The 13636-nt window shown below is 43.5% G+C and overlaps 1 protein-coding gene across 8 annotated transcripts in view; it reads left to right on the forward strand.

The window, feature by feature from the left end:
- The window catches only part of DDB2 (damage specific DNA binding protein 2), a 21445-nt gene extending 7976 nt beyond the window's left edge, over nt 1-13469 (forward strand). For 6 of the 8 annotated variants that reach the window (XM_054067824.1, XM_054067818.1, XM_054067820.1 and 3 more), the window contains 9 exons: nt 2735-2868; nt 3960-4151; nt 6887-7053; nt 8154-8253; nt 9646-9823; nt 10452-10597; nt 10876-11040; nt 11333-11378; nt 12108-13469. In XM_054067824.1, coding sequence (XP_053923799.1) covers nt 2833-2868; nt 3960-4151; nt 6887-7053; nt 8154-8253; nt 9646-9823; nt 10452-10597; nt 10876-11040; nt 11333-11378; nt 12108-12358 — 1281 coding nt within the window. In that variant the 5' untranslated portion in view covers nt 2735-2832 and the 3' untranslated portion in view covers nt 12359-13469. Of the gene's footprint in view, nt 1-2734; nt 2869-3959; nt 4152-5003; nt 5150-6886; nt 7054-8153; nt 8254-9645; nt 9824-10451; nt 10598-10875; nt 11041-11332; nt 11379-12107 lie in introns of all 8 variants that reach the window. The other 2 variants (XM_054067823.1, XM_054067817.1) reach the window with 1 other exon arrangement.
- Nucleotides 13470-13636: the final 167 nt, after the last annotated feature.

Raw genomic sequence — 13636 nt, forward strand, 5'->3', positions numbered from 1 at the left:
CTCTAGCCAGATTTACCCTAAAATACAGGCATTGACTAGTTGAAGAGGGAGAATGCCAAGAAGCATGTTCAGACATGGGTGTTCAGATGGGGTTATATATTGAAGTGATGCACAGGCACGTGCAATTATCTATGTAGTGTGTGTGTGTGTACATGCGTGTTTAATTTTTGAGACTCCATACCTCTTGGTGGAAATCCACTCACTGAAGATGCTGTCACAGCTCATTTGAGGGTGGTAAAGTTTTATGGAATTCTTGAATTACCAGGTATCTGCTTTATTGTAGGACAGACCAGTCTTGGTAATACGTTGTTTTTTCTCCCATGCAATTGTTAATGCAGTTTCATAGCAGTCTAAACTGGCATTTTTACTTGATTCTTTGCATATTCTAACTTCCACTACAGTAAGTAGGAATACTTTTACCTCTATGTTTAGATTAGACTGGACAGAATTTCCACTGACCACTTCTCAGGTGCATTTTTTTCTTTAGCATGTAACTGAATAAAAAACCCAACTTGTAAAGATTTTTGATACAATGAGGAAAGGTGATTAAGCCCTAAGATACTGGAAGGGTTAATGCTTTGCTTTATCAAGAAACTTGTGTAGGCTTCAACTACAGTAAAGACTATTTTCATAGAATCATAGAATTGTTTAGGTTGAAAAAGGCCTTTAAATCATCGAGTCCAACCATAAACCAAGTCCTCCACCAAACCATGTCCCTAAGCAGCACATCTACACACCTTTTAAGTAACTTCAAGGATGGTGACTCAACCACATCCCTGGGCTGCCTGTTCCAGTGCTTGACAATCCTTTCGGTAAAGAATTTTTTCCTAAGATCCAATGTAAACCTCCCGTGGTGCAACTTGAGGCCATTTACTCTCATCCTATCACTTGTTACTTGGGATCAGAGACTTGACATCCACCTTGTTAAAACCTCCTTTCAGGTAGTTGTAGAGAATGATAAAGTCTCCCTTCAGCCTCCTTTTCTCTGATGCAACTTAATTCCTTAGGACATCACTACCTTGTGTGGAAATATCACACACTTTCTGTAAAATTTTGGCTTTAAGGATCGAGAAATAGCTGAAATGTTTTTCAACAGTCAGAGATAAAAGAGTTCTACGATTTTGTACATTCCCATTGTCTGGTGTGTAACTGCAGACTTGGAGCAGTCGGCAGTGTGAACAGTGGATGTGGAGACAAAATACTCTGTTTGAAAGGAGTTCTGTGTATAACTGTGGATAGTTAAAGCATGTTCTGTAGTTTATTTAGCTGCATGATTTTCATCATAATTTCAAGGCCTGATTTTCAATTTGGTGACCATCTGAATTGGATGTAGCCAGTACTTTGGAAAAATGAGGACAATTGTGTTTTTCCTTTCATCCTTTTATAAAAAGATGAAGACTCTTCCATTTGAGGTTTTCCATTCTGTGTTACAGTGTTGATTTTTATGAGTTTTGGAAAAATTTTTTTTTTTTTCTCCTGAGCCATGTAGGACAGGTTCAGTTCCTTGCAATTGAAACATCTTTTTAAAGGATTTCTTCCAGCAGATGTTAGGAAGGCCTGAAGTTTGTTTCTGAAGTTATTCTATGTAATAAAACAGAATTTGGAAAAAATCCCTCTCTTTCTGAAGAGGGAACCATGAATGCTAATTCTTCTGTGAACAAAAGGGAATTAGAATATAAATACTTTTATACCTATTCCAGCAGATGTGACAAGTGATGGCATTATGTTGGCATGTGTACAAAGTTTAGTTTTACACCTGTGCATTTCTAGGCTCCAGCGTTGCATTAAAGAAAGATTCCTGTTAAGTTCTAATCATATAGAATGATCCGTGTACTTTTGGTCTTCTGTTGTTTCGGGGTTTTTTTAATAAATATTCTTTAATGAAAATAGCATTTTTGTTTCTTAAGAAATGCTTCTTTTCCTTTTGACGTCTAGATCCCCTGGCGTCTTACAGATCATTGCCTTGGGTATGATTAGATAACAGAGAGGGAACTGAACAGATCTGTTTTTATGTAAAGGTCCCTGAAGATAAAAACTTGGAACACGAATGAAATGTAGAAGCCTGCTGTACTCTCAGCAAAAAATCACTCCAAACAGAAAGGTTTTCAGGAAGTGAGGCGTCAGCAAGTCTATTATCAAGAACAAAACTCGCAGTGCTGTAGGCAGACTATTCGGGCTACAGCACAAGCAGATAGAAAATTCTGATTCACAAGCAGGCATTTCAGGAACTGTGTAGGGGAAACTCAACGTTGCTACGCTTAGGGAATTTTCAGGTGCTAATGTTTCTGCTGGTCACACGTCTGACCTTCCTTTTGCTGTACCCAGCGGCTTACCACCTCCCATGGCGTATTTCCAAGTTGTTGGGGCTTTGGATAGCTTAATTGTATTTTGGGTATGAACCATTCAAATTGTTCATTATCCAAGAGATGCAACACCTGTGGCATTGCTTTAATCCTTTCCTGTTGTCTTTGTGATAAATCTGTGGTGAGGAGAAGGAAGGTTTAACAAGAAGCAGCATACACAAAGCTCTGGCAGACTATGGGAAGCACTGGTCTACATAATTGCAGAGGCTGCTGCACCTTAGACATTTAATAATGATTTAGAGACTTTTCTTTTGTGGCTAAAGCTTTTCATGAATGTAGCAGCAAATGCAGACGTCTTCCCATGTTGTTTAGTGAATGAGCATGACAGGCGTTGTCTCTCAGTAAATTTTATTCTTTTTTTCCTCTGGCAGGTTGGAGAGAAGGTGGGTCTGTGGGCCTGAGAAACAATAGAGTACTTTTCCATCAGCCGGAGCGGCAATGCAGCATTGTTCATTATGTCTACCAGAATATGCTGGGAGGCTCCATTCGGGCACAGCTCAGGCAGGTGAGGAGTTCCTTGTTCATGACCTGTTGGACATCTCAGCTCCCTACATAAAAATATCTTCAACACAAGCAGGGAAACTTTAAAGAGTCTTAAAATTCCTCACATACGCAGTTAGTAGCTCCAAGTCTGGCAAGCCCTTTTGGTTTTTAATCCTGTAAAATGCAAGAGCTGAGATGGTTTTCCCTTTCCTTTGACCCAGCCCTGTCATTCTACACTTTATCCTCTGCTAATTCTATGCTTCCTTGAATCATATTTAAACTTACCCACTCCATGAGTTGAGTTATTGCACAGCACTACTTTTGCATGCTGATCCAACTGTTCTGTCGTACTATTTTTGTATCCGCTCTACTTTGGTAATCCTGTCAGTTTTAGTGTTGATTTTTCCTCTCCACAGACATTACATCAAGTCTCTAATGTTTTACTGTTTTTCAGAGCCATGGTCCTTCTTTAAAAAGTAAAAAGATTAACTTCTTCTGTAACATCCATAGGTGGGAAGCACCTGGGCTAGCTTTACCTTCCTGATGATTTATCTCATTTGAGTATCTAAAGATAATCACCAAGCTCATCTAAGCAGCATCTGTTCTTCAGCTGAATAATAATATAATTGTGTCATGGTTTCTTATTCCCTATTTCAAGTGTTCTGTTCAGTCTTATGCTGTAAAGTTGAGCTGCAGGCAGTTTGGATGAAGGACCATAATATTGTGTCTCTGGATGATGTATAGTATTTTGGGATGCTCAGTAAAGACATGGATAGTCAGAATTGCCTTTTGCTGTTGTGAAGGCCTGTTCTTCTCCCTTCTTAATTATCCTGCCTGTTTAGCTCAGCCCATGAGGCTTAGCTTCCTGTACATCATTTAAAGTGTGATATCTGTCAGTTCTCTCTTGCTTTCTGAGTGCTGTGGCTGATGTGGATTTGTGTGGTCACAGGTTGTTTCCCCTGGGGACAGCATGTTCTCTTCATTCCACAGAGAGGCTTAGAATTTTGTGTGAATGTGCTAACACTGATGGCAATTAGAAATTGTTAGGACTCCTCATTGAGAGAATCTTGGTGACCCCTGCAAAAATCACAATTCTTTTTATCTTTTTAACAGTGTCTGCAGCTGCCCTTTGTGCGCTCTCTTGCCTCATACCGCCTCTTTCGAACAGCAAGTCCCTTTGACAGGAGAGTGACATGCCTGGAATGGCATCCAACACATCCCAGTACAGTAGCTGTTGGTTCCAAAGGTGGAGACATCATCCTTTGGGACTATGAAGTACTTACTAAGACGTGCTTCATAAAAGGGGTAAGCCTCTGGGGATGTGGAATGGGTAGGAGGTTAAACTGGAGCGCCTCCAAATATTGCAGATCAAAACTGAGGTTTCTTGTGAGAAGCGCATACAGGTCTTGGGTTGCAGAGTAGCCAGCTATGGATGGGACTGAGATGCAACAGCGTGTCTCTTGCTAAGTCCCAGACTGCTCTAGCACTGAGGAGAAGTGAAGCACGTTGATTAAGTTCATAATGAAGCAGTACTTGGTGTGTGCTCAGTGAAAAAATAATACAGCAACTGACAAAAGAGTTATCTTAAAAGAGATGCTGGAAACAAGCAGGCAGAGAGGGTCTATCTGTTTTAGGTCTTGATCTTTCTCTGCTCACATTTTATTCTGTGTCAGATGAGGAAACATCTTTGAGTGGGGAGAAACAAAGACCCTTTATCTAAAGTAAGAAACAAAGGTAGAATGAATGGTTTGTATAGCTGGCATGCCCCCTCATTGCTGTATTCAGCCATTCCCACTCTGACAGGGGCTCAAAGACTCTCTAACTTTTATCCTGTTTTTAAACTAACATAGGTATACACTGGGAGGGAGACTGTCCTCCAGAAATTCGAAAGTCATCTTTCTCTTTTTGTAAATAGTGTGGTGCCAGCCAGCCAGGGAATACATGGCCTCGGGATTGAAGGAGTGACAGTTTTGTCCTCCAGGAGGGCAGCTGTCAGGACAGCCATATGTAGGAAGACATGGTTGTCTTTTCCTCCTTGAAGGGCTGTGGTGTGTTTCACTGTGAAAAACATAGCAGTGAATGCAGACTTAGAGAACACACTTTTCTCCTTCTCCATCACTCAGTGGATTTTTCTTCTGTTCATCCCCTTCCTTGTAGATGGGAGCTGGAGGGGCCATCACAGGAATGAAGTTTAACCCTTTTAACCCTAGTCAGCTGTACACTTCGTCAGTTGCCGGCACCACCACCCTGCAGGATTTTAATGGCAATACTGTCCGGGTCTTCACCAGCACCGATGACTGGGAGTAAGAAATACAGCAATGCTTTGGGCCTTTGTGTCCTGCTGGCAGGAGTGCTACAGAAAGCGGGGGAGAGAGAAAGATGTTTGTCTCTAATATGTGGGAAATGGGCTTCCTGTTCTCCACATACATGTCCTTTATCCTCTGAATTTCAGGGATCCTATCTCTTCCAAGGAGGCTCACTGTCCTGTTTTATTGTTCCCTGAAACGGGGTGGTGGGTATGAGAGACCTTTTCTTCATGAAGGGGAGGGACTCTGGTGCTGCTTACTTCCTGTTATACCTGGGAGAACATGGGTGTGCCAGTGTATTTCCTCAACTGTCTGTTCTTAAACTTCTTGTAGCTCTGTGCTCTGGGGACCTTCTAACCTCTTCACCTGTTAGCAGTACTGCTCCTTGTCAGATGGTTTTTACAGGACAGTTTATAGTCCCCTCAATGCTTCTCCACAAACGCCACTGACTTCAAGTAGTGCGTATCATAAGGATCAACCCAATTCGTCCCACCTAATATTTGGTCCTTATCTAAAATACCAAAATTAAGAGTCCAGGCTCCTTCAGTAAGGAGTGAAAAGAGGAGATGAATTGCTAAAGGCAACTCTGTCTGCCTGTGCTTAGACTCACCCTCCCAGACTGTTGCTTTTTCTGTGGACTCAAGAGCAAGCCTGAGCTCTTCAATTAGTTACTTCAGTGCGGTGCTTAAAGGTAAGTGAGGGAATTTGCGTTAGCCTCCTCTTCACTTTTCCCCACCTGATTCTTTAATGGTAGCTTTCACGATTGGTTTCCGAATTGGCTGTTCCAGCTACAATCTTGTAATAGTGCAGAAGGTGAACCCAAACACTGCTGAGGCAACTGGCCAGGTGAGCAGGGAGGGTTAGACTGGGACCTGGGGTGTGAGACTGTCGTATCCCAGAGGGATACCTGCCACAGCAGTGATGCTTGGATTTGGAGGGGCATGACATACTCCTTCTTCTGCTGTGAGGACAGGCAGGGTCTGTGAGCAGGCCTTTTTTAATCTTCATTGGCCTTTTGAAATCTAGTATTTACAGTGAAACTTTCTTAAAGGTAATTGCTCTGTGAGCAGCAGATGGAGTGCACTTGAGTATCAAAGAGTTTGGGGACTCCCAGTTAGCATTCTGCTGTCTTTGTGTAGGGTTTCCATGTTTCCTCAGTAGACAGATTGGGGGAAAACAGCATAACAAAGCAATATAACAACAATATAACATAACACAGAATGTAAGATTCCTGTGCCATGGATTAGCAGTAGTATTTGTCCTTTGCACCAGTCTCATCCTGCCTGCTGGTACCTTGAGAAAGACCAGATACAGCACTGGAAACAGCCTGTAGGAAACTTGTAAATGAAGTCTCTGTAAGAAAAGCTTGGTGCACGGCTGTCATGAGATTGTATGTGGTTTCTCCATGGAATGATGCTGGTTTTGCCTGTGATTTCCTAAGCCTGGTCTAAGCCAGGTGGTTCTCTGCAGATTAGTCCTACCCCCATAGCAGGAAAAGCAATGCTGCCAATGATGTTTGTAGCCCAAAGTGGTGGAGTTGAACTTACAGGCTCAGAATGTATGTGCTCAGATTGGAAATAAGTTAGAAAAAAAGGCTTCTTATGTTCATGACCTGTCAGAAAGCAGTGCCTTGTGCCTAAGGAGACCAGCAGTATGTTCTAGGAAATGAGTGTTGGATTAAGATCTTGTCTTCCGCTCTAACCTTGATGCCTCTTGGCTTTGTGTATGTTCCAGAAAGGGCCAGGAGATTCTCTCGGAGACATGAAGTTCAGTCCTTATGAGGCAGTGAAGCTTTATGTGGCATCAGGGGATGGCACCCTAAGCCTGCAGGACGTTGAGGGCAGAGCGGTGCAGGTGATCTCCCGTGCCCCGGACTGTGGCCACGAGCACCATAATGTTTGGTGAGAAGGGAGCACCGCGAGGGTGATCCTCTGTTCCTTGGGGTTAATGCTGTGCTGTTTCTTGTGCTCTCTAACATCTTCATCTTTGCCAGTATTAGGAGACTCTTGGTATGAATTGGTCCTGCGAGGGAGCTTGTAGACAGGCTCCTGGATGTTACCCTAGCACTGCAGCATGGGTGAAAAGCTAGGCAGCCACAGGGCACTTACTTCTACAGTAGCTGAGCATGCTGCTTGCATCTTCCAGTGTTGCTTTTGGGTGACAACATCTCCTGTCTTGCAGGTACTGACAGCTTTTTACTTCATAAAGTCCGAGATGAGAAAAGAAGGATAACTTCCTCCTCTTCATTGTCACCAGTGTTCTGCTTTGTCTGTAGCAGATCAGGTAGCATGGGAAAGCTGCAAAACATTCCTGTACAATCTAAGTTTCAGGTTATCGAGTTTACCCTGCTGCCCTTCTGGAGGCTTCAGGCTCACCATGCTAATTTCCATGACCTTGAATTCTAGAATCACTCTCTTTTTTGCACACGAAGCTTTCCCAACAAGTTCCCAAAGGACCCCAGCATTATTCTTGCTGCCCTTCCCCTCCCAGCAGAGCTGGGGTTAAGATGTAGGTCTTTATCAGATAAGTCTCTATTCAGTTTTGTTTCCTGGAGCATGAAGTAGAGAGAGTTTGGTGTGCAACTTTCCAGTCCAAAGTTTTTGTCTTTTCTTTACTGTTGCTTCAGTGTTTTGTGGGAAAAGTAATTTTAAAGCTGTTTCTGTTCATTTGTCAATGTCACAAGGGTGTTCTGATCTTTCCCAAGGTGTGTCCATGTGCAGGCACCAAGTGGCTTTTCAGCCTCTATTGTGTTCCACTGTCCCAGCGTGTCACATTCCATCTAATGAGCACTTGACAAATGACTAGGAAGTTATTTCATATTCAGTCACCAACAGAAAGCATTGCTGATAGGCCGTCCCGTTCCTGACACTCAGGCCCACACTATCAGACGGGAGATTGCAGTTACGATCTGTTGCAGTCTCCCTTGTCGGGGATGTGAACCAGAGCTCCGCTGCCTTCACTTGCCTGTGGGAGGCAGCACTGATTTTCTCTTTCCCTCTAGTTGCTGGTACTGCAGTGTTGATGTTTCTGCAAGCTGCCGTGCAGTGGTGACGGGTGATAATGTGGGCAACGTGGTCCTGCTCAGCACTTCTGGTGAAGAGGTTTGTATGGCTTCACGCAGTGTCTCCTCTGTGGGAATCTTCGTGGCTTATGTGCTTTCCTACACTACAGGGACCTCGAAAAGAGAAGCCTTGCAGCTCAGGAGATGAGTCCACCCATTGTCTAGGTGGTGAGAAGTCCTCCACTTCTGCCATTCATTAGACATTTTCACACTCAGTGTAACAGTAACACTCCCCAAACAGGGACTGTGTTGTGTGCTACCACTTTCTTAAGAGTATTTGCTACAGGCCAGAGTAATTATAGGGTAATCTGAAGATGTGAGCACCCTCTGCCAACAGCCTTCACACTTACAGAAACTTAATGCACTGATGGGAGTCATTTGGGAGATACTGCTTTGATATATACCCTTCCATGTCATTGGAGTAGGTACACAACAGGAATTCAGTGAACGCTGGGATAGAAATTGTACTACTGCCATCAGACACGAGAGGGCAGGCAGAGGCAGGCTGCGCCCTCCAGTCTGAGGTAGAACAGGGACACACTAGAGAAGGGTTGGAATGGGCCGTGTTTTCAAGTGCCTGTTGTACTGTCATGCCAGAATTGCCATTTCTCCTGCCTGTGAAGGTAACATCTGTAAGAGTTTGCTACCCAGCGGACTGTTGCCAGAGGCAGCCGTGTAAATTATTGGGCTGAGTCAGGACTGCTACAAATGATTTAGGCTTATTCAAGGTTAGTTGCTTCCTTTCCTTTTTCTTTGTCCTGGAGGAATGTGACATTTTTTCTACGCTTGGGAGAAACCCATTATTGTAGGGAGGATGGGCCAGCTTCACCCTTTTGACTAGAAATAATCTTCTGGCTTTGGATATAAATTTATTCATGGCCAGTTTATATCCATTTGTTCTTGTTAACTGAAATATTTCTCCTACCCTCATGTTTCTTTGCTGATATCTTTCTAGAAGCCAATTAGATCTTCTCTCACCTTTTTTACTAAGATAAACAAAGCAAACCCTTTTGGTCTTCAAAAGCAGGCCCTTCATTCTTATTATTATGCCAGCAGTGCATTTTCTGTACCTGTTCCAGTTTGTTTTAATCTTCCTGCAGGTGAAAGAATGGCACTGCATAAAATATTTTAGATGTGATCTTGTTTTGTATAGTGGCACTAATACTTCCCTCCATGAACCAGGGATTGTGTTTTCTGTTCTCACAGCTGTAATAAATTGGTGGATCAGAGTTCTCTTAGAATTAAATAGTTCTCCAGGTCATTCTTCTCCTTTCTTGCTTCTAATGAATAAAATTCTGGTATATTTTAGAAGTTTTGTTATTATCTAAATATATGACCTCTTTACTCTGCACTAGTAGATTATTATTCCACTTCTTTACTCCAGACCTTGATTGGTTTTTTGTGTGTGATTTTTCCATTTCCTCTGCTGCAGATTTGGAAGCTGAAATTGCACAGGAAGAAAGTTACTCATGTGGAGTTTAACTCCAGATGTGAGTGGTTGTTGGCCACAGCATCTGTGGATCAGACAGTCAAAATCTGGGACCTCAGAAACATCAAAAACAAAATGAATTTTCTTCATGTGCTTCCTCATGACAAACCTGTCAATTCAGGTGAGTTGCAATAAGGATTTCGGTGCGTGGATGTCTGCAGAGAGTCCGCTCAGCTCAGCCTTTATTGTTGTGGTCATGTTAGCTTTTGGTCAGATTCAAAGTTGCACTGTAGCTAGTGTTAAAGCAAGGATGGCAGTGGGAACATGTGGCAAGAGGCAAGGGAGGTGACAGGGCAGCTGTAGCACGGTCTTGGACTTGCCATACAAACTGTGCCACTGTACCTTGAGAGGTGAGCGTGGAAGCATCAGCAGTGGCTGAGATTAGAAAACTTGAAGTCAGTGGTGTAGTTTTACTGGTTCATGGAATTCTAAACTGCAGGTGTCTCTCCAGCTTTTCCACTAACTTTCCATTTGAACGACTAAGTTCCTTTCTTTGCAGTGTCTCTTTCAGTGATTCTAAAATGAAAATTCTTCCTACACAACCTAGTGCTGTAGGTTTCAGCTTACTGTTTGTGAGGGTTTTGAGTTTGTTGGAGACAGGTGAAGTTTTGTCTATTGAGGCATATGGTCATATTCACATCCCTATTAAAGAAAGAGCAATGCATTTCCAATCAGAGAAATTTAACTTGTATGTTTCTTGTCAGTCGCAGCACTGATCTGTTGTTTGCTTTCTTGTCACCCTCTCCTAGCTTACTTCAGCCCAACAGATGGTGCCAAGCTCCTGAGCACAGACCAGCGGAGTGAAATTAGGGTTTATTCATCTTCAAACTGGACCAAGCCACAGCATCTGATCCCACATCCTCATCGACAGTTTCAGCACCTCACACCTATTAAGGTGAGTTAAGCCAATGCGGTACAAGAGGAGTATCATGCATGGTGCTAGCAGCCAGCTGTAAATCAAAAATAGTCTGATTTCTGGTCAGGATACTGCATTGGTGGCTGTGTGTACACATTGCTGCGGCTCCCAGCAAAGCACTGTTCTGAGTGTAGCCATGTTCTTCAGGCTATGGGTGGGATGTACAAACGGTTGCTCACACTACTAGTTGTCTGGTTTGTGTCAGGGTGAGCTCTGTCCCTTTCTCTTAACTGCCCATTACTCTGCTCTATGACTAGGCAACATGGCATCCTCGCTACGACCTCATTGTAGCAGGTCGCTACCCAGACCCCAAGTTCCCAGGTTACACGGTGAATGAGCTACGAACTGTTGATGTATTCGATGGAAACACTGGGGAGATGGTTTGCCAACTCTATGATCCAAATGCTTCTGGTATCATCTCGGTGAGTTGAAGCTGGAAGAACCACTGTGTACTGAACCGCAGCCAACAGATACGGGTTCGGGCCTAGAGCAGCAGGAGTGCCCCCGTGCCTGTGACGGGCTCACACGGGGCCAGGGGAGTTTGGCTGCCACTTAGTGCTGAGCAGGTCCATGGTCATCTGTGGTTTTTCTGTGATGCGCTTTAGAGAACATTGGGTTTTCCAGATGGCTGCTTGCTGTTAGATAAGCTGTGGTGCTCTTATGACTCTTGTATAAGCAGTGATGCTCTTACAGATTCTGTGTTTCCATTTTCAGCTCAATAAATTTAACCCTATGGGAGACACGCTGGCTTCTGGCATGGGTAAGTAAAGAGAACCTGAGGCACGAAGCACAAGTAGGTTCCAGTTCCAGAAAAGGGCAGGCTTGTTTCTCCAGCCTAAAGCAAGATGGGACTGATGTTTTCCCAAATCCCACTTGCTAGTAGTCGTTTATGATTTCCTACATCTGTAAAAGAGGTCAAGAGCTTCTTTTCAGTCTTACACCTTTGCAGAGAGAAAACAGGCTGCTAGGCATCTCCTATGTGACATTCCTGAGAGCATGGAGTGCAGAGGAGGTAGAAGCCTCGCCGCAGCAAGGAGAGGCTGCCATCTTCTGGCCGTGTAACAGCAGCAGAAAACGATGAGGGAGTGAGGCGGGGAGGAAGCCTTTTCCTGCTAGGCTGTTCCCTCTCCCTTTGTTTATTTTATCTGGATTAAAAAAAGTGGATTAAAAAAAAATTCCTAGGCTGCAGAGTGGAGATTACTTAGTTTCTTTGCAGTCTGTATGGGATTAAGGGAGCTGGCTGTAGATTTAGGTTTTACACCTGTGACAGATGAGATTAGGAGTTAGTTGATTGTGTTTCTTAATTAGATCAAATTTCTATGTGTGTGTGGAGACAGCATCTGCTGTAAGTATCTTTGTATATGCTGCACCTTGGAAATATATTGGAACAGACAAAGCATTTTGAGTTTCAGGCATTTAAGTGACATACCCTATGGTTTTATATTTGATATACAGTTTCTGATGCACAGTGTTCAATTTTTCCTCTCAGGCTTTAATATTCTGATCTGGAGCCGGGAGGAGATGGTGGCCAAGAAGCAAGAACATCTTTTGAAAGCCATGACAGAACAGGGAATTGGAAGCTGGAGTTTGTCCAGATGTGGAGGACAGAGGCAGGCGAACCCTGGGACAAGCAAACTCAAAGCTAACTTACTGTCTTGGGAACTGGAGGAGATGAGAACAAAAAGTAATGATTCTAAATCACAGGGAAGGAAGAAAAAAGGGAAGGATGTGGAGAACTGATTTAGTATTTTGATCCTTTCTGGATCACAGGGTACAAAATCAGTGTTGGCAATGGGCAGCATAAGTCACGCAGGGCATTAGACTTCTACTTTTGTCCTTCTTCCCCGGATCTGATCTTGCTTCCCCGATTGCCGTTGCTTTCCCTTCTAGAAAAGTTGTGTCAGTTCTCAGTTCTTCCTCCAGGTGGAGTTATTACGCGTTTTCCATGCACTAGGAAAACTTCGAAGATGGTCAAATCCTGCTGAAGTTACTGCTTCCAGCCTGCCGCATCTGCTTGTCATCACCTGTCAGAGGTTACCATCTCCTGTAGCCTGCTGTGGAGCAGTTTATGAGAGTCCCCAGCCTGTCCTAGTCAAACTGAGCTCAGAAACTCTTTTCAAACAAGCTTAACGTCCTGAAAATGTTGAACGTTCACAGGAGCGGGGGCATGGGTAGCTTGGGTAGCCTAGGGAACACTAGCCTCTCCCATGTGCAGGCTTCTTGGAAAATGCACAACTGTAAAGACCTTGGGCTTAGCCTATTCTGTGCTTGCAGGTATTTAACTAGAGCACAAATAACATGAGTATGCCAGAGCTCATGCGATGGAATGTCAGTATGGAGCTAGGAACCTGCTGATTCTGTACTTTATGTTCTCAGAGCTCTAGGCTTTTTCTTGCCACTGATTAGGTGATTTTTTTCACCTGTGCCTCTGTGCTTCTGAATGTTGGATAAAAATCTTGTAAAGCAGAAATGAGGAATTTTTTCCAAACACCCCTGCTCAGAGCCAGTCTGACTGCTGTTAAACTGAAAAGTTTTGCTTTTTCTAGTTTGTTTACTAGGCTGCCTGGGGCCTTGCTGCTGTCCTGGGGGTTGATGGATGGGACAGGCTCCAGACCTGCTCAGATTCTCTATGTTCACTTTTATAGTTTTGCAGTATTGATATTAATAAAGTTTTGTACTAAACTGAAATTCTGCTTTGATATGAGAGTGGCTGCTTTGAGTATTCTGCTGAACCGCTTTTATAGGGGGGAAGAAGTTATTAACTGTTCTGCAGAGGGCTAAGAGATCTAGAACAGTGGTGTAAATACTGGTCAGTACTGCGTCCAGAATAGACCCTTCCCAGCTGGACAGGTTGCATAAGCTGTGTCTGCATGTGGCTACTACAGTTGGAAATAGTGAGGTGGTAAATCAAGATTTACTTTGGGAGGGGGTGTACTGTAGTAAGTTCTTCCTGTTTTCCAACACTGAGCACACTGGTGCTAACCCTGTGAACTCTTAGAGAAGAGAAGTAGAGTTCAG

This window comes from Cuculus canorus, chromosome 5 (assembly GCF_017976375.1).
Source record: "Cuculus canorus isolate bCucCan1 chromosome 5, bCucCan1.pri, whole genome shotgun sequence".
Classification (NCBI taxonomy): Eukaryota; Metazoa; Chordata; class Aves; order Cuculiformes; family Cuculidae; genus Cuculus; species Cuculus canorus.